Below are 21063 nucleotides of genomic sequence, written 5' to 3' on the forward strand. Positions count from 1 at the left end.
CTCATTGGGGATCCTCGGGATATATGTTTTGGTCTTGGTGGTTCCCCATTTCTGTCACTGGGGGAATTATATTGGGACTACTATTTATTTGCTATCACAATAAGGTAATCTTTTGTGGAAGGAATGCATATGCTAGACATCAACATGATTCTATTATTAATCCTGATCCCTTGGGAAGGGGAAGGGTCCTTGAATCTGACCAAATTGACTAAATATGGATTCCGCCATGACCACAATATGTGGGTAGGTTTAGCTGAAATGGTAGCCAATGTTGCAAATAGGACCAATTGCCTTGTTTGCTCTCTTGGGCCAGATGATTCAGAGGGAGGTATGCCCTTATTACCGATACCATTAGATGCCATTGGTATGGTAAGCGAAATACCACACCAAACAGAAATACAGAATTTCCCCGGATGGAACTCAACTAAACCATTACGAGTTATACCTGTACAAGGGGAATTCTGTGTACATAAATCATCAAATGCAGCTGATTCTACCATGATAGGCTCTTCTCATTGTCACTATACTTGGGATAATATTAAGAATACCTGGGCACACGATACTACCTATCGAACTCGGAATGCCTTGCCCTGTGCACCTCCTTTTATTCATGCATGGAAAGTGGTATGGAACATAACTGTGACAGAAAAAGGCAATCTAACATACTGCACTGTGAACTCTCTACCTCTTTTGCTATTTCGCCTTCTGTACTCCACGTACCAAAAACCTCAGACCCGATGGTTGTGGTGGATATGTGGAGAATGGGCATACAAGAAACTCCCCTCCAAATGGAGTGGGACTTGTTTCCTGGGATGGGTATTACCACCAATGTGGATTATGCCCACTAATTTGGCCAAGCGTACACGAAGAAACGCTGATATTTCTCATATAGCAGGAGGAAGTACCCAAAGTTGGAGCGGTACTGATGATTGGCCACCAGAGCGCATTATAGCCTATTATGATCCTGCCTCCTGGAATCCTGGTGAGCTCATACAAGGGGCACGGGATCCTATTTATAATCTAAACAGAATAATTCGATTGCAAGCAGTAGTGGAACTTGTAACCAATGCAACGGCCCGGAGTTTGAGACTTATTGCACAACAGTTGGATGAAAGTAGAGCCGCCATTTTGCAGCTGAAAATGGGAATGGATTATGTACTTGCCAGGCAGGGAGGCCTATGTGGAGTCTTGAACTTGACAGGGAATGCCTGTTGCTTTAACATTTCAGATAATGGTGAGGCAATCCGTGTGTTGGCCACAAAGATGGAGAATATAGCACATGTCCCAGTACAAACATGGGAAGGATGGGATATGGGATGGCTCACCAATTGGTTACCTAATGTCACAGGACTCAAAGGGATACTATTGTCTTGCTTGTTTTTCTTAACGGTAGTGGTAATGGTTTTATGTATGATGCCATGTATCATTTCATGTTTTAGAAGTACAATTAGCAAGATGGTTTCAAATGAAACTCTACCTCATATCATGGCCCTATACAGAGCTTTACCTCAGGAACATGATGAAGGTCAAGCTATCAAGGACACTTGGGACGAAGGTCCTTGAGCTTGAAAGGGGGGAATGAGGCATCAGGCATAAGCCTGCATTTTATTAATGTTTGATCAGGACTTGTATATTAAAGAGGGCTTAGATTTTCAAAAGTTTCATGCCAGGCAAGAAGGCTAGCTGCTTAAGAAAATACTGACAGTGTTTTCTTCCTCGTAGACAAGGGGCCCCTTTTGATTGATAGCAGAAAGCAATTCTCAAAGTCGTAAAAGCTGAAATTACAGACTGAGTAAGGCACTGACCCTACATGTTATAGAAGATAAAAAAGGCAGAGATAAACATAATTAATAGTTGGTAAATAGAAAAATAATGCCAATGTGCCTCCCAGTAAAATGAGCCAGATCTTCTAAGGTTAAAAAGGCCAAGACCAAATGGAGAAGCATCTAGCTGGGAAGTCTTTTAAAGCTGTTTCTTTTTTAAACTGAGAGAGTTTCAATAAATGTTGGGAAGAGCTAATGGAAACAAAGCAGCTGGCTGAAGCAGCTGGCTGAAGGGGGGGGAAGATGTAAACTAAAGAGGTTTCTTCTGAAACTGATTTATACTGAGTTCCCTTTTCTACTTTACAAAGACCTTATTCCTTTTAAGAGGCTACCTGTGTTGTGTATTAAATATATTGTCTTAAATATAATTATGCAAAGGATTTAGAAATGCTAGATTCTTATTTCATATAGTTGTAAAGAGTTGTATTTATCCTGGAATTAAGTCAGACACCAGCCCAGCCCTCTTGCTAGACAAAGAGACGCCATCCAAGCTGTCCTGATATATGGCTGTCAGGCATTTGTTTAGAAACCTTCAAATGAAGGAGATCTTTCAATGTTGATGTGAAACTCAAGATCCTTGACATATGTTTAAGATAAAAATTTAAGATTAACCATTTGTTTTAGAAGGCAATAGGGCAAGGAGGGCAAGAGGTGAGCTGGTAATTAAGATTCCTTGTTGAGACACATGTAAGATATATTACTACTTATTTGTCATTTATAGATGTAACAATATATAGCTCTTTGTGTTCCTTATAAGGACAGGAGGATATGGGTGTATCTTTTAGGATTGGATATAGCAATCAGCCAATAGGAAATCCAACCAGGCTGATTGGACAGAGGCAGCCACAGGAGGAGCAAAGGGGGCTGGATTAAGGGGATATAAGTGCTGGCCATAATGGCAGGAGCCAGGCCAGAGCTTGGTAACCACATACCACTGTGCCTCTCATTTATTTGTCTGACAAATAAATAATTATTTTAAATTCTCTATTGCTGCGTTGAATATTTCATTCCAGCTAAGCGTTAACCACAAGCAGGGTGCTACAGTTGAGCTTACTTTGCAAAGGGAAATCCTGTTTTTAAGGGGTTCAACTCAGAGTTCCGCAGCTTCTTTAGGAAAGGGAGCCATTTCTACAGTTTCCAGACAGATAATCTAATCAGCTAGTCACATGTCACTGGGGAAACAAACAGCCTCCGTCTGCAGAACATTCAACAATGGAGGCCTGGGCAAGGGGGCGGGACCAGAAAGAGAGTCAGCAATCAACTACACATTCACTCCATAAGACGCACAGACATTTCCCCTTACTTTTTAGGAGGAAAAAAGTGCGTCTTATGGAGCAAAAAATACGGTGTGTGGTTTCTGGCACCACCCAGACTCCCCTCAACTTCCCTGTACCACCTTTTTACTCTGTAAGATGTAAGACGCACAGCCCTGAGCTGAGTTTCTGAGGCATGTTTCTAAATTCCATTTGTTCCTTCAGCTCCCACAGATAGTATATACCTCAGTATTTTTCATCTCTTAATATCTCATGTCCCTTCCACTGGTGCATTTTCTGTATGGGATTTCACTCTCAGTTCAAACTATCTGAATTGTGACTGCTCTGATAACTGATAATAAATGCTAGAAGGAACACAGATACGAAACAATTTTTTCATGCAATTTTTGGCTTTGTTCCAGTGTTAATTAAGCCAGCTGAGAGTCTAGTAACACTATTTCTATGTGGAGACGTTATCCTTCTCAATGACCAAATGTAATACATCCTGAGCTGCATTTCTTATTAGTAAACAATACTAGGAATTAACTGGGTTATTTATGCTGTTCTTTACAGGAAGTGAGCTATTTATTAAGATGTACAAGATGTTTGCCCAATATATATTGGTAGGCTTGGAAAAATCATTCTGAGGGGAACAGAAGAGAGTTTAGCCAGCATTAATATACTTCACCCACCCTCTCCCAAAAATAATTTAAGCAGATGGTCCCAAGTTCAGTCCTGGGCATCTCAAAGTTGTGCTGGGAGAGACTCCTTTTTGAACTGCTAGAGCTGCTTCCAGTCAGCATAGACAGTTCTAAACAAGATATGCCAATTATTTGACTTGGTACAAAGCAGCTTCTTTTATTTTATGTCCCTATGGTCAGCAAAGCCTTCTTCACGCTTTCTTGCTTTTCCGATAGAACTTGCCCTATCAAAATTTCTTTGTAGATAGTAATTTCACAGCAAAAATATTTGTGTGCGTGAAAGAATTTGCTATAATGTGTCACCCAGCACCACATAAGTCACAACAAGCCCTGCATTTGCTGCTAGATCACTTATATGAACAAATTTGACAGGAGTTGTCTGCCATTAGATTAAATGCATCCAAATTATCTGACTTTTTAAGATAAATTATTTTGGTGATCTGATGTACAAGCACGATAGACCTGACCCAACAAAACAGGAGGAGTGGAGAGTTTCTGAGGATCTCGCTGTCTGGATCCAACCATCCCCAGCAATGTATGTCTCTGCATAAACAGTGGCATTCTGTAGATGTGGGTGACTGGGGGTTGACTTCCCAGGAGTTGACCAGAAATTGGGATGGGAAAAGACAGCTGAGGCACAGGAATAAGAGGGGCATACTTGAGAGGAGGAGGACCGGCTATGGATTAAGCATGGGGCTTTTGAAGAGGAACAGAGGCCACTGAGAACTACAAGCAAACCAGGTGGCATAGATGGCAGAAGGAGGCCTCACAGAGGCTCTAGCCAAGGTTTCTCTACATCAAGGGATGAAGGGATCCTGACGGATCCAGTGCTATACCACCCATTGCAGCTGTTGCAGTTCAGAACAATAGGAGGAAGGAAGAAACAGGAGACAATGCTCAGGGGGCGAAGTCAACAATTGGGCCTGATACCAGTGGCGTAGCATGGGGGGTGCAGGGGGGCCGGCCGCAACATCTGGGGGTTTGGGTTAGGGGGCGCAAATCCACGGGTTAGGGGGCGCAAATAATCCACGGGTTAGGGGGCACAAATTACTTGCCTTGCCCCGGGTGCTGACAACCCACGCTACGCCACTGCCTGATAATACTATAGCCAAGACAAATCTATAAACTGTGGCACTGCACATTGAGTGCTGGTTTATCTTTAAGACAAAGGGAACTTCTGACCAAGAAGTCAAATGTGGCCTTCCTAGCCTCTCCATGTGTGGGAAGTTAGCAACCAAACCCAACAAATGTATATTCTTCCTAGTTAGCATGAGAACAGGCTAACACCATAGAGTGCATGCACACGAAAGCTCATACCAAGAACTAACTTAGTTGGTCTTTAAGGTGCTACTGGAAGGAATTTTTTTATTTTGACTATGGCAGACCAACACAGCTACCTATCTGTAACTGGAACCATAGAGCTGTATTGCTGATATATAGGTCCTCAGGTCATAGAAATAGAATTGGTAGAGCGGGCTTTATGTGATGACATTTCAACTCCTCACCTACAGATGAAATAGCATATGGTACTTCCTGTTTGTATGTTTGTTTGTTTGTTTCTCTCCTCCTGTGACCAGCCATGTTGCCAGCATGACTAAACCACTTCTGGCACAACAGAACACTGTGACTGAAGCCAGAGTGCACGGAAACACCGTTTACCTTCCTGCCGCAGCAGTACCTATTTATCTACTTGCACTGGTGTGCTTTCGAACTGCTAGGTTCGCAGAAGCTGGGACAGAGCAATGGGAGCTCACCCCGTTGCACGGATTCAAATTGCTGACCTTAGGATCAGCAAGCCCAAGAGGCTCAGTGGTTTAGACCACAGCGCCAACCATGGTCCTTTTATACTGCACATATAAGTATTTTGCCTGCATAGTTTTTACTGCTACTGTTGCTGCAAACCAATGCATGATTATAAAGTAAGTAAACTTTATTTTTTAAAACTTACTTTAGAAGTTGTCACCTGATTCTTTATTAAGCAGGGTAAGAAAAGGGAGCCAGCTTATTTCATAGGTCGACATGCTCAAAACAAGACTTTAAAGGCTGATTCCTATGCTTTTCATTTTGCTGCCAAGGATGAGATTTTGAAACTGTTCAACCTGCACATGTGGAAGCCTGGAGGGGTAAATTGCAACAAATATATCCTCTCCTAGTCATTAAAACCCATCCCATACTGTGTGGCTCTCAGGATTCTTGCCGAGCTATAATTTCTTCTCAGTCACAGCCTCTCTCTCCAAGGCAATACTACTTACCAGTCCTTCTAGAATTTTATTGCTTGGGTGGAACGTTTCCTTGAACTCTAATAATGGCTCTTGCTTGCCTGGATCGACAGCAGATAGGGGTATGTGAGTGTGTATAAAACTAGCCACCTGTAGGAAGGTAAAAATTGCATGTGTTGTTCTGCTCACTTCTACCTCTGGCTTAGCTACCACTGAAAAGTGGCCAAGAAAGAATGTCATCCTCAGTTTGAAGAAGGTTCCCCACTCTTGCTAAGGCACTGACCAATGCTAAGGCTTTAACTCAACCATGGGCAAAACAAGCTATGTAATACATAAAGGAAACCTTTTGATTAAGAACACTAAAGAAGAACTGAATAATTTTCTTTCTCTGCTTCTAGAATAAAACTTCCTACACTGAAATTATATTTTTAATTCTTCTCCTAATCAAAGCTTCTTTAGAAAGACCGTTCTCTCCAGAAGATGAAGGAAAGGCTGTGCCCTCTTTGGAGTACACTAAAGTACTTCAGATGAATGTTCATTTCAGTTAATTAAAATAACTGCTCTTGGAAAAATCAAAGTACTTATTTCAAATTAACTGGTGTACTCTGGCTAACCTTTCAGCCTTTGAAAGCTTGCCCAGTTGTTTGCTTAATGATCAACACTGGAGACACACACACAAAATCCTCTGGAAAATGGAAACACAAGAAATTCAGTTGTGATCATCTACTAAATTATGCTCCCTGTGTGTGAGAGGAACAGGACCTAACTTTTTCCCTAGTGAAGATTTATTAAAAATCATGCATACTGTATACTTTTTTTCTTGAACTGGATAACTAATATAAAGAATCATTAATCAATGCATATTTATAGAGCTGGAGTTTTTTGGGTTTTGTTTTTGTTTTGTTTTTTTACTAATGGAGCATAAAAAGTAGATGTGAAGTGAGAACGTTACACTCAGAGTGTAATTGTATCCTAGGAACTATTTAAAGACAGCTGCATTTTTAGCAAGCCTTCAGGGTTTAATTGGTATCTTAAACAGCTGAAGATTTAACTGATTAATCTGCATGGACCAATTTTAATCAGCTAGTCAGAATGTTTAGAGAGGACATCCTTATTTGTATGCTGTTTTGTTGTGGTACGTTACTGATATAAGGGGGGGGGACTGCTCTTTTTCCCTTAGGAAAAGGTTAGGCTGACATTTGGGTTTTAAAAAAATGTGAACAAAGACTTGTGTGCACGTTCAGATATTGGTCAGACATAAGGGGGAAAAGGATGGAGGGAAATAATTTAGAGATATATGTGTGAGTGTGGCTCAGCTCTGGCACCACAGCAAACTATGGCCAAGAAAGCTTCACTTTAATCAGTCTGGATTGGCAAACTAAAGTCAGAAACCATGGATTGAAGTGGATTTTGCATTTAAGTGTTGTTGTCGTTTTGTTGTTGCTACTGTTGTTTGGCATGGTAAACCATTGATATGATAGTTGTTGCCCTACGGAAGCCGCTGGATCAGTGAGCAGAGAAAGAATGACACACAAAGAGTTCTAAACCAGGATTTGGTTTTATGTTTGGAAGCTTAAGCTACAGTTGGCACAATTCTGGAATTCAATCCATTATGCGTGTCAGCTAATATGGTGCCCTGTAGAAGTTACTGGACTCTCATCATCCCAAGTTGGAGCTGCATCTGGAGAGAGTCCAGCAACATCAGAGGGAGGACCAGATTGGGGGCACGCTTGATGTGTGCAGTAGATGGAGTTTTGCAAGGTATAAGAGAAAGAAAGAAAGAAAGAAAGAAAGAAAGAAAGAAAGAAAGAAAGAGGAAGTGTTTATTGGAGGGAAATGGAGTGGAGCTGTAGATATGCCCAAAAATAAACTTCTAAAGCTTTTCTAACCAAGGAAGAACACTCTGATAATTATGATGGAAGATAGGGGAAACAAAACTGAAATGCCAACAAAAACTGAGATGCTAATGAAGTGTTTATTGGCGGGGACCATAGTGGAGACATTATGCCAAACATTAATTCCTAAAGCTTTTCTTTAAAACCACACACACACACACCCTGATAATGACCGTGGAAGATAAACAAAACAAAAACTGAAATGAAAGGAACTATGAAACATCCAAACTATCATAAATAACATTATAGTAAAGTTTGTATCTGATATTCACTTTATTTATTTTTTATTCATTTTGTATTTTTATCTCAGCACTTGGACTTTTGGTAGGCTTCCCAAAGCAGCTTGCAGTAAATACCCAAGAATATTAAATATAACTGCATAGAACCACAATAAAACAGCAAAAGAAAAATTAGAAGCATCAATAAAACCACGTTTAGACATCAAGCGAATTACGAACAGCTAAACAGCAGCTGCAAATTAAAATCAACCTACAGCTCCAAAAGCATTCCAATACAAAAAAGGAGCTTTTAAAAACCCACCAAAAATGGATTCTATTAAAAAAGAAGTCTGAATTGCATCTAGTAGGCTCCCCTAAGGAAATTGCAGAGTGAATAAAAAGTTTCTAATAATACAAAACACAATCCCCACATGATCAGCATAAAGTGGTACATATATGATGCAATATAATGAAGCGAACAACCAACCTCTAATGTAAACACCTTTATATTATACAGGCACAAGAGTGCCAATACCATTAAGTTACGAGAGGTCAAACTGCGTCCCTCCATTATGAAGCCTGAATGTTCTACATGTTAATAAAACAAAGGTGGTCTAAACTGTCTGAACTTAAGCATGTAGGACCTATGCATTTAGTGCCATAGTGGACCAAATTTAAAACAGATACTTTGAGCAATGGCTGAGATATAGCAATTTCAACATTTTCTCTTCTTGCACAAATTAATTCTTCTCCTTTATATGCCTATTTTTCCCCCAAGGCATAACATGCCAAACTTTCCCCCCTTCCCCCATTTGGCTTTGTAAAACAATCTGAGGGAATAGCCAAACTTTAGTGCTTCCTGTTTTGATTAAAAATACATTGTGCATTTATCATCAAGTTATAACGTTTTCATTTTCAAACAGTGCACCTCAGTGCATTTTCCAGTACTGCCACCTAGTGCAACAATCATTCAGTGCTTCTGTTACATCTCCCATGGGAAGCCTCTTCTCTAAACAAAGATGGCTGCCAGGAGACTGGCAGCACCAAACTTGTAGTCCCTTGGTTTAATTTAAATGTTAAACAGCAAGATCAAGATCACCCCCTGTGGCAGTTCACAGGATTCCCATAAGAGTGTAGCATCATCACCAAGCACCTGTCTACACAATAAGAGTGGAACCATTAAAAATAGTATCCCCATCTCTGGCAGTTCAGAAGGATACCAGTGACAACTGCAGCCTCCCTTTGTTCCACACAATTGTTAATAATAGTGTGAGCTATTCAACCAAATAAGGCTTAGGGGTTTAGACAAATTCATGGAGGTTAAGGCTCTCAGTGGCTGACAGTGCCTATATACTACACCCAAGATCAAAAGTGGCATGCCTGTGAATTACCAGTTGCTGGGGAAGAAGTGTAAGAGGGTTATTGTCCTTATGCCTCACTGGGAGCCTTCTCCTGGGTGCCTGGTTGGCCAGTGTGGAGAAAAGGTGCAGGAGCTCATATATATTCTATATAGGGTATACCTATATAGAAACAGGTATGTGCACTACTGCCCAACAGGTAAAGAAACAGTGGAATTTGCAGTTGTGAACAGTTTTGACTACCAGCTATGCAAGGCGATCTTTCAAACAATCAATGACTCAACATATATTGAGTTAGATGACTTATGGGTTCTTTCATACACAACTTAGCCAAGTGTAATAGTACTGTTACATGGTAATTGAATTATACTTCTCTTAATGAAGTAGTGTGTGTGTGTGTGTGTGTGTGTGTGTGTGTGTGTGTGTGTGTGCGCACACTCACACGCAGGAAAGGGAGGGAGACAGAAAATGAATGAATGAATGGACAAACAAACAAACAGCTGAAAATACAACCGGGGGGGGGGGAATGCCACAGTGTTTAGCACTTCCAACAGCAACGCAGTCAGGCATTGACAGACAAGGAGGAGGGTGGCTCCCTCTGCCTCAACACTTCAAATGACTCAAGGCTGACAGGCTAAGTAGGCAGATGACAAATTTAAAGACCAGGGAGCCAAAGGGAAGGTAACTTGGGTGAGGAAAGAAGCAATAACATGGCCTGTGTTAATTAAGTACCTAGGCCAACCTAGAAGGAAAAGAGCTTAGGAGAAGCCCATTGGCAGGTCCTGTGATGAACTGGGTTCCTGACTTCTGAGAACAAAGGACTCAACAGGTCTACTCTGAAGTAGCCTGGCATTCTGTGGAACCTCAAGGTCAGAGGGGAGATCACCCCACTATGAAGTGCCACAGAGTCATAAAATAGCACCCAACACACGAACTACAGTAAATGTGCATTGAGTTTCAAATGGTCCCACAGCAGCTACGTCTCACCCACTGGTGAGGATGAGACCTAACAAGGTGTACTCACAGAAAAAGCAGAATACCCTTAATAATGCTGAAGGTATAGAGCAATTCTGCTTATAGCTTACAACAGAGGCGTTGTAACACTAGGAGCCACCCAACCAGAAGCAGCATGATCAACAGGGAGTAATTTAAAATAAGTGTGTTACCCACCCCAGGTAGGGGAAGTTTTCTGTAGTAGGTGGGTTTTTTTGCTTTTTCAGGATTGATGCTTCATGCCCATAATGATCTACACATTTAATAATAATAATAATAATTTATTTATTATTTATACCCCGCCCATCTGGCTGAGTTTCCCCAGCCACTCTGGGCGGCTCCCAATCAAGTGTTAAAAACAGTACAGCGTTAAATATTAAAAACTTCCCTGAACAGGGCTGCCTTCAGATGTCTTTTAAAGATAGGATAGCTGCTTATTTCCTTCAAATCTGAAGGGAGGGTGTTCCACAGGGTGGGCGCCACTACCGAGAAGGCCCTCTGTCTGGTTCCCTGTAACCTCACTTGTCGCAATGAGGGAACCACCAGAAGGCCCTCGGTGCTGGATCTCAGTGTCTGGGCTGAACGATGGTGGTGGAGACGCTACTTCAGGTATACAGGACCGAGGCCGTTTAGGGCTTTAAAGGTCAGCACCAACACTTTGTATTGTGCTTGGAAATGTACTGGGAGCCAATGCAGATCTCTCAGAACCGGTGTTATGTGGTCCCGGCGGCCACTCCCAGTCACCAGTCTAGCTGCCGCATTCTGCATTAGCTGTAGTTTCCGGGTCACCTTCAAAGGTAGCCCCATGTAGAGCGCGTTGCAGTAGTCCATAAATAAAACACACATCTCCACACATAAATAAAACACCACACATCTCCAGTACTTTGTCCTCCATAGGAAATACTTTTCTACACTCTCTGGATGATGGGGGAAGAGCTGGTGGGAGGAGGGGAAACAATATGACCAACCTGGAATGCACATCAGACTAATGAGCTGTAATTTGGCTCAGCAATGAGACTCATCTGACATCATCTTCATGTGTCCCACCCCAAAATAGGGGATTTCCTGCTGCTGTTTTACACATAACAAAAAGCATTAAGCATTTTCCAGTGAGTAATGATACTGTTTATTATGTCTAATGTGCAGTTTTATTGAGGGCTGATTTATCCCACAACTTGCATTTATCTTTTTGCCTTGAAGTGACCTTTCTCTGACACTCTTATGGTGAACGGGTTCGAGATGCACTACACTGCCCATCAAGCCCCAGTGTACCTAACGCACTGAGGTTTCTGAGTGTTGCTCAAAATGTGACTTCCAAAAATAATACCTTGGGGACCATGGTTGTGTGTTGCTGTGTTTGCACAGTTAAGAGTGATGCACTGTGCTTCAGAAATAGTGTGAAATAAAATCAATGCTCTGCATTAGCCAGTTAATATATGCATTAGAAACTCCGCTGAAGTACCATTTAATGGTATGGTTGGACTTTTTTGTTGTTTACCTCAGACAGCGTGCCACACAGAAGCCCCGTGTAGCTCCTTTTCTGAGGTTAGCACAGGAAAACTGGCTTCCTTTTAATGAGAAAAAACAAGGTTTCAGAAGGCTACAGAACTGTCTGTTTACCTTTTATCCACTGCAAAAACATTCAGTGAAGAATCTTTTTTACGTCACATGTTCAAACATACTCATAAATAGTGACCAATGGAAACACAAAAACCAAAAAGAAGTTGGCGGGGGTAGGAAAGTACTTTTCTAAATATCTTCAAGTAAAGGACAAAAATCAGAAGGACTAATGAAAGTTTTCAGCTGCAGAAAAAAACCTGGCAGTATATGGTATAGTTCTGGGAAGAAATAATATTTTCAATACTCATGAGATAACATAGATTTTTTTAAGGTTGAAATATACTCGGAGTCGTGTGTGGATTTCATGCTCTTTATTCAGCTCATAGTAGTGAGGAATGAAAGTTCCCCCAAAATATCTGCTTTATATACATTATTTTTACAATGGGCTGCACGTGATTGGCTAATTCCGGAATTCTCCTGTAGGCCAATCAGGTTGCGGATTCACTTCCATCTGGAGCTGGATTGGGTGGCTCCTGCGGATCAATCATACTGCTGCATTGTTCTAGGACCAATCAGACTGCTGCATTCTGAATCCTATTGTTCTAGGACTAATCAGACCGCTGCATTTGGATCCTATTCAACTCAGTACATAACAAAGGTGCTAATCAAAGAACTGGGGAAATATCTCTACATTTGCTCTGCGCTGAATTTTTAATCCACCAATTGCTTGGCAGGTATCACTGTCTTCTATGTGATAACCAGACAGATACAACTAACCTTTGCCAACTGTGTTTAGCCTCATGGAAAACCAAGTTGTTCTAAATTGGAATTGCCCGTGAAATTATTTCCCACCTATTCTTACTGTATGATGGTCAAAGCCTTTCCTTAATATTAGCCCTGAACCTTTTGTATTCTCAGCAATGAATTTCTTGACTTTGACAACTGTCCAAAATGAATATCAAGAAAACATGAAGCATGAACCCACCAATTACAAAGCTTCTTTGCTCAGTGATCTAATGCTGCTCTTTCTAGTCTGATTATTTGGGGTTACTAAAAATACCATACATTTTTAAAAATGATTATCTGTCAAAGCAGATCAGCTGTCAAATCACACAGCCCCCCTATAGAGCAGGCATGTCCAAAGTCCGGCCCGGGGGCCTAATCCAGCCCACCAGTCGGTTTAATCTGGCCCCACCAGTGGTTATTCGCTGTGACTTGCTGTGGCTAGCCATCGTCTCACGCATATGTCCTCTTCTCTGCTGGTTTTGCTCCAACACTGCTGGTTGCCTGCTTGCGCTGGCGCCCTGTGTTTGGCTCTAGGTACCATCCTCCTGTCAGCTCTCGCATGTGCCCACCTCTGTATCCTGGCTGTTTGCTGGCTTGCGGCAGCGGCCGTTCAGCCTTCTCTTCTGTCCGTCATTTGGCTCTTGCTGCCTCGCTCCAGTCATCCCTCACTCCCACCCACCGTTCCCTCTGTGCTGCCTGTGATCCAAGCCAAAAGGTATATGAATAGTATTTGGTGACTAATCCTTAAAAAAGGTTCAGAACTCCGGGGGGGCGGGGGATCCTAAAAAAGGTAAACAACAACAACTTTGGGGTAAAATCCTAAAAAAAAGCTCTACAACTGTGGTCGGCCCTCATGCATGTTCACTTCATCAAATCTGGCCCTCTTTGAAAAAAGTTTGGACACCCGTGCTATAGAGCATATCTTCACTGGATTTAATTAGACTGACTTCTTTGCAATGTGTTTAGAGTTCGGGTATACAAGAGAACTGTAGATTGCCATCTGCTGGCTAAAAGGAATAGTAATGATGATGATGATGATTGATGATGATAAAAAGAAGACACTCTCATTTCAATATCCTATTTCAAGCTCTAGATCACCTAATCTTCAGTCATGGGCGTTGCTGGGGTCCCAAGCCCAGGTCCAATCAGAGAGCAAATAACAAATACAAGTGAACAAATATATTGGTTTGCATTTGCATTATAACAAATGCAAGCGAAGAAATGCTGCACTCATCTCTGACTTTTTTAAAAGTACGTATCAGCCCCAGTCCTCAGTTTCATTGGGATTTGCTTGTTCCTGAAATGAATGTTAGTGGAATTAGTTATGGTGTTGATGGCTCACAAAATAGTTTGTTTTAAGTATAGAAGGCTTTTCATACTTTCCAGGGTCTGAAGTAGCTTCCAATTCCCAACCACACTTGAAAACTGTGAGCTACCAATGTCATGCTTTAAAAATGTATGCATCTGAGTACAAGACAGGAACCACAGTTTATGCCACATATAAATCTGATCTTAACACAACTGGTGCCAGGCATTGGTGTCATGCCGGAAAGGTTTCAGCCTCAGGAAATCATGCAGCTACCACCATTTACGTTCATTTTCCACAAGAGCTTCCTACGATGTGTGAACTACTCATTTTAAAGGTAAGTCGTTTTAAAGGGTTTGTTGGCTGCAATGTTATGGAGGAGATGAATGAAATGCATCTCCACTCACTAGAAACTTTTTGCAGACAGCTGTTGCAAGGAGGAAGAGGGATCTGTACTGCAAACATGGTTTGAGGGGGGCACAATTTTCCTCATGAAAATCCCCCACAACTGCTATTTGTCACAGCATGAAAAAACTTACATGCCTATTTGTCAACATGCCTTTAGAAGAAATCTACTTGATACCAGGTAGCTAATAATTATTAGAGGCAAGTTGTAATTACTCTATCAGATGCAGTTAGCTATAATCTGGGTTCAAATCCATGCCATGAGATTAGGTGAGCAACCTTGGAGCAGTTGTTCTCTCTCAGCCTAACCAACCACACAGGGTTCTTGTGAAGATGAAATGAGACAGAGATGCTATATACGCTACCATGAGCTCATTGGAGGAGAGATAGGATACAAATGTAAGAAATAAATAAAATAACAGAAACAAACACTACTTTATAATATAGTGCATATAGAACATGCTACAATTCTGAATTTATGCATATTAGCGAGGCCAAGAGTGGGGTCTTGTCATCTGCGCAGCCCAGGACCTCCATACATACTGCCCAGGCTTGCGCCCCCGATATATCACTTCAGGGCTACTAATGCATTTGTTTGACTCCATCGCCTCTCAAGATAGATGGATGCCAACAACAGCAACACTACTGCTGGGATCCAAGGCTAGAGTAATACACTGGTGTTCCTGTGTCAGCAACTCCTTCCAACAGATGTGATGCACAAGAGTTGTTTTGGCTGCAGAGAGGCTTTATTTGAACTCCCCTTGAAGTATCTTATGGGTCCTTTGAGGAACTGCAAATGTGGGTAACATCAACAACTGAGATAAGGCCTCATATGTACCATACATTTAAAGCAGTATTATACTCCTTGAAAGTCATGGGCTTCCCCCAAAGAAACCTGGGAACTGTAGTTTGTTAAAGATGCTTAGAGTTGTTAGGAGGTCACTATTCTCCTCACAAGACTACAATACCCAGAGTAGCTTAACAAATAATCCCTGTCCCCAGGAGAAGTGTTAACAGATCTTCCCCTCAAGGACAGCCACTGGAACTTCCAAAAAGAAATCTCAATGGCACTTTATTGCCTACACCCACGTGACCTAATGATATACTGGTCCCTCCCCCTCCAAATTTATAACCTTAAATTTATTTGCATGCCTTAAAACAAGGTTAAAAGGCACCATCTAAATTTATAAAGAAGAATTATATCATTTTAAAAAAGAAACAAACTAGTTGTACTTTAGAATGGAGCCCTTAAATAGTTCAGCTTGAAGGGAGCCAAGATTATCACACAATTTTACGTCCTGCTGAAATGAATGGAATTTACTGATAACACATCTATGGTCAATGGCAATATCTAGGAAAAAATAAAAGAAATTATGATTAAATGGAGATTATGAGGAACGTGCCCTTCCAAGACTTGAGTCCTTTTTTGGGAATGGATTTTGATTTCTAAAACGAAGAAGGAATCATTCTGAATTTTATTCTCGTCATATATTTTTTGCTTCTGAACTTGGCCAGGAATACTTATTAACATAACCATATGCAGGCCTGCACATTACTTACAAAAACATGAACTCACTTGAGGCCTGCGACTTTAGCAACTGATCCCTCTTAGGCCCTGTGATAATTTCAGCATCTGTTTGAAGCACTAACAGCACCAAATCTAGAGCTCTACGCCATGCTTCCCTTTTAGCAGTAACATTGTCATATACTTTCAGAGGCTTTTCAAATGTCCCACCATGTTCAGGGCTTGCTGCTCCCATCTTCCCCTTTTTAAACTCATCCAGCAGGTAGGTGGATGGCAAACCACTCAAGGCTGCTTTCCTGAGATGCTGTTGTATAAAGGTGCTGGCTTCAAGCTCCGATGCAGAGTCTGCACTGTTACACATAACGGTACAAATGTACTGGTGAAAACCACGTGACAAAGCATTAAGCACCAGAGCTTTATATTGCTCTGAAGTTTTTGCAAGCCAAGAGTGGCCATCATGAAACCCTTCTTCCCTGGAATTCTTGGCTGCTTTCTCCAGATTCTCAAGATAAGCAAGACACAGCAGCTCCACGGTGCCACCTCCTGGAAAGACTGCTTGATCGAGAAGGGCATGATGCACACGGTGAGCGCAGGTCCAAAACTGATCTTCGATGGCTTGCATCTTGGATATAACTGGGCAACTAAGCACAGCTGTTATCAGGTGAATGCCTTTCGCTGTTAAAGCAACTGGAATTTGGCCATTCAATCCAACCCAATTTAACTTTAATGCTCCACAGAGGTTCAGATAGACACCCTCACCTACGCAATGCTCATTCACTTGGGTGAGGTAAGTCACTCTGTCTGCTCTTGTAACATCACTAAAAGCCTTCAATACATTGTCAGCTACCCCGTTAATTGTCACTATCTTATTCAGCAGGCATCTTTCTTCTAAACTTGCTGATGTGTTGCCTCGTACCAAAATTAGATTTACCCTGGACTGAATCAGAATATCCAACATGGAGTTGACCCACAATCTTGAGCTGTTCTCTTCCGCAGCTGGACTTTCTAAGAACATCCTTACATTCTGTGACCTGTTAAACCCCAGATGGTGGTATGTTTCACTCAGGTCACCATCGGCAAGAATAATACGAAGAGGCCTATCCTGGAGCTGCTTAGCAACAGCAACTTTCTCTGGGTGTAATAAAGTGATGTACCCAGGACAGACACAAGAATGATTTTCAGACATGCCTGGTAAACAACATGTCACAACTTCTGAAATATTAAATTGGAAAGGATAGACACCAGCCATTCTGTTGGCAGTCTGCAGCTGGCATCTGAGAATATCCTGTACCAGTTTCATTGCGTGCCAATTTCCATGGCTCAAAGACATTGCCAGTTGTCCCAAATCACTTAACCCATTAAAAGGTTTTGTGCATTTGGCTGGCTGATTGGTTTGTTGCAGTGAAAGACTTTCCTTTATACTGCTTAAGTGCCTACTGAAGTGGGTTACTTTTGATATTTTCTTACGGCCTGAGGCACCCAAAGGACAGCTTTGAAAACTAAAGCTTTTCTGACTCTCAGTTTTGCAAACTGTAAAACCACAACTGGTTTCGACTGATTTACGTAGTGAACTAATTCTGCTGCCTGCAGTCAATACTCCTGGACATGCACACTTTCCCTGACAATAGCATGCATTTGCTTCCGGGATTGTAGCAATTTCTGATTCTTCTTCTGATACTTGTGCATAATCATAAGGATGTTCAAGCAAATAACTATTGTAGGATTTGGTATCTGGAGTTTTCATTTCAATTACCTGTTTTCCAGCAATGCCAGAACAGATGTCATTGGAGGCTTTGTCATCACATTTAATAGGAATATCATATAGTCTTTGCTGCATGTTGTGTAGTGATAATGTAAGGCGCTGCAGATGTTCAATGCAAGAGTTCAGGCCTTCAAACATCTCAGCTACCACTATGGAAAGGGGAACACCCTGCTGAAGGCATTCAAGTACAGCCTTGCTCCAAATGCTGACAAGAAACAACAGGGTAGTTGTCCCAGTTCTATATTCTTTGTTCTGTGCCTGGATGGCTTCATTAAGAAGCTGTCCCACTGCACTAGTTAAATCCAAGCTTTCAAGAAGTCTTACTGCAGAACAAACCAACACACCACCAGGAGTACATTCATCAACAATAAATTTGAGTGATTTCACTGGTCCTAAAAATGTCCTTCCGGTGGATGCCAAAGCTGAAAGTTGCTGCAGTCCAATATGCCTCTTTCTGTTCATGTTCCGGAAAGCCATGACATCTACAAATGAAACACAAGACTTATTGCTTCTGCCTTTTAATGTCTTCCAGCTCTTACTTCACCCATTCCACAGTGTTGGATCTTACTTTTAATGTTTCCAAGGTGGTATATCAACTTATCCATTTTCCTGAAGGAAATAAAAATCCATGCTTCTCACATATTGGGGGATACCAAGTGGGTGCAGAACAGGAAACTAAGATGCCAGCATTAGAATTAAGGAAGGTAAAGAAGCCACATCCACTACCAGAGAAACTGTGAGGACTTTATTAGGAAGAGAACATCACAGGAGCAAGGACAGGAAATGGGGAAGGCTATATGTCTTTCTCCATTAAAATAATTGACTTGCATCATTTTTTTGTCGCAAAACCTACCAAATCCTTAATTGTCTAAGTAACATAAGAAGCAGAAACAGGGGATGATACTAGATGCAGCATGTGGATCCGTTCCCTGGGTGGAATCTAAGTTGGCCACACCAAAGGATTCCAAAGTGTTCTATTTGGCAAGGCAGTTCTCAGAATCACCATTATGTCCTGAGGAAACACCTCTTCCAGGGCAGAAAAATTCCCTGGTTTTGAATGCTTTAGCAACACTTTTTACCTGAATGAGTGCACACATACACACAGATTAGTATAATCTGTAGGGTTGCCATGGCATGCCAGGTCAAAGGCCAAGAGAATCAAACTCCTACTTTAGCTGTTGCAAATGTGCATTTGTGTGATCAAGAGTGTGTGCACAGGTGCATTTTTGGCACACACATGGCAATAAACTGGCAAAATAGCCCTCAGGCAATAAATAAATGCATCTCCCATTTCTGAAGTAGCATGAACTTGCAGGTCAAGTGGTTTTAAAACTCATGTGCATTATTAACTTGTTGGTTTATGATGGATAACGGGTTGAACAAATAAAAGGAACGTGGCCCTATCTGTGTATCTTTCTTCTGTCCTTTGTGGTGTCCAGGTAATGCCTGGTAAAAATATTCAACGCTTGCAGGAAGAGCTTGCCAAGGCCTCAATTTCCCAGGAAGTCCGTGTGCATAACAGCTGCTACTAAGCTGTAGCGGTTCCTGGAAGGCTTGAGTCCTGTTGAGTGGGTGCCATCGCTTACTACGGGATCCTCTGCTCTGTGCTGCGCTAAGCAACGCAGCAAGTGATCAGGGCAATTGCCAGCGCCTTTGCTTGCTCCCTCTCTCCGCCTGGGCTGTGTGCTGTAGGAAGAAACTGGGCCCAGCAGGCTCAAGCCATACTGCTGCATCCCCCAAGGGAAGGCACAGTTGCTATTTGCACAACCAGCCTGCCCTGCCAGCCAGGTGGCTCACCTGCACTTAGCACCCGGAGAGAGGGCTGCGTAGGTCTTGCCCTCTTCCCTGGGCAGCAGGACCACCATAGCCCAATACTTCCCAGTACACCGCCCTAAAAAAATACATTACCTGCTTAACTTTAAGTTCCCCTTTGAAAGACGGCATCACGCTGTGCCTTGAGCCTGAGCATCAGCTGTTCATCTCCCTTCCACAGAGCTCCTGGCTGCTTTTGCTTCTCTCTCTCTCTCTCCAGCCCCCGCTAGCCTGCAAGCACAACTCTTTTGCTCGCCCCGGACGGAATTCAAGGCACTCTACTGAGCATGCTCCTGAGCTCCGAGCACGCTCAGTAACATCTACTGAAGCCCTTGCCCTTACCCAGCCCTTGCTGGGGTGATAGCCCAGCCTTTGCTGTTAGTGGGGATGCTAAAGTAAAGGGGGCGGGGAGAGCTGTGGAAGAGCAGTGGTTGGAGACCAGTCAGAGAATACAAAAGGGCAGAGGTTTCCCCCGTGCATTTTTGGGTGGTCTCTGAAGAGGCAAGGGACCACACACACACAATTTTTGAAGGCACAAGAATTGCTGCTACTGGATTTTATCGATTCCCTCCCCCGCGCTTCTCTGTGCTCAGTCATAACCGCTATTTCTTTCTTGTAGATTCACAGAAAAGAAATGTATTGACTGTAATTAGTTTGAATATGCTGCCTTGAAAGTATCGTTTAAGTGCAATATTTCAGAGAAGAGCGCTGTGCATGCGTGCGTGTATTCACCCTCCTCTCGACTTGTAACACCAACACCGAAAGGATTAGAAAGTGCGACTGCTTGCCTGCCAATTCTTGGAACTCGCTTCTCAAAGTGGAAGTGTTTGCGGCTCAAACTCTCCTCACCCAGGAACCACATTAACTGCAGCCTTATTACTGGGTGCACTTCCCGGAGAGCCAAGTCCCGTTTAAGTCAGCGGGCACATAAGAGGACCGCGTGGTTAATGTATAAAGCGTGCAGGGAGAACCCACTGCAGGGACAGACTGCAGACTGAAGCCTTTTCACCTCATGTTCTGACTCCTGTTCTCTCTTGTTCCTCCCTCGCTCCCTGATACCTGCGCAACTCACGTCCAGTATTAACATTCACGCCAAAGAAGCGTCCTGGAGAGCTCCAAAGCTTGCTCACAACTTTGGCATCACCGCACTATGGCGTTCAGGGTTCTCCCCACCCGGGTCAATGTGACTATCATCTAAGGGATTTGTACTAATAGAGACACTCTGCACATGCTAAAAGGCAGTTTATTTTCCTCCTTTTTGCTCCCTCACTTATTCCAGGACTCCGCAGTGCAAATAGAGAAGGGGCCAGCTTCCTGACATAAATCAAGCCCCTGGCCGCTCCCTCTCCTCCCTGTTAACAGCACGGCGGCGCCCTCGGGGGCGGTTGCCAGGACACCGCCTCCGCTTTGTTTGTGTATCCAGCCAGAAACGGCAACAGCGTTCTGC

General features: G+C 42.5%; 1 protein-coding gene and 1 long non-coding RNA gene across 3 annotated transcripts in view; both read right to left on the minus strand.

Annotated features, from left to right (window-relative positions):
- The window catches only part of LOC308594799, a 38336-nt gene extending 28734 nt beyond the window's left edge, over nucleotides 1-9602 (minus strand). Inside the window, exon 1 of the long non-coding RNA XR_014011624.1 lies at nucleotides 9501-9602. This is a non-coding gene — a long non-coding RNA (uncharacterized lncRNA). The remainder of the gene's footprint in view (nucleotides 1-9500) is intronic.
- Nucleotides 9603-12376: 2774 nt separating this feature from the next.
- BBS12 (Bardet-Biedl syndrome 12) lies at nucleotides 12377-21000 on the minus strand. Of its 2 annotated transcripts, XM_081208089.1 has the most exons (3): nucleotides 19713-20006; nucleotides 16094-18286; nucleotides 12377-14103 (listed from the first exon to the last, which is right to left on the minus strand). In XM_081208089.1, exons 2-3 carry the CDS (start codon nucleotides 18279-18281, stop codon nucleotides 14084-14086), a joined length of 2208 nt encoding a protein of 735 aa, XP_081064215.1. In that variant the 5' UTR covers nucleotides 18282-18286; nucleotides 19713-20006; the 3' UTR covers nucleotides 12377-14083. The 2 variants fall into 2 exon arrangements, with proteins under 2 accessions (XP_081064215.1, XP_081064216.1); XM_081208090.1 differs by lacking the exons at nucleotides 12377-14103; nucleotides 19713-20006 and adding an exon at nucleotides 20887-21000 and having other exon boundaries at nucleotides 15834-18286.
- Between the last annotated feature and the right edge of the window lie 63 nt (nucleotides 21001-21063).

Source organism: Podarcis bocagei (genome assembly GCF_964188305.1).
Source record: "Podarcis bocagei genome assembly, chromosome: 9".
Lineage (NCBI taxonomy): Eukaryota > Metazoa > Chordata > Lepidosauria > Squamata > Lacertidae > Podarcis > Podarcis bocagei.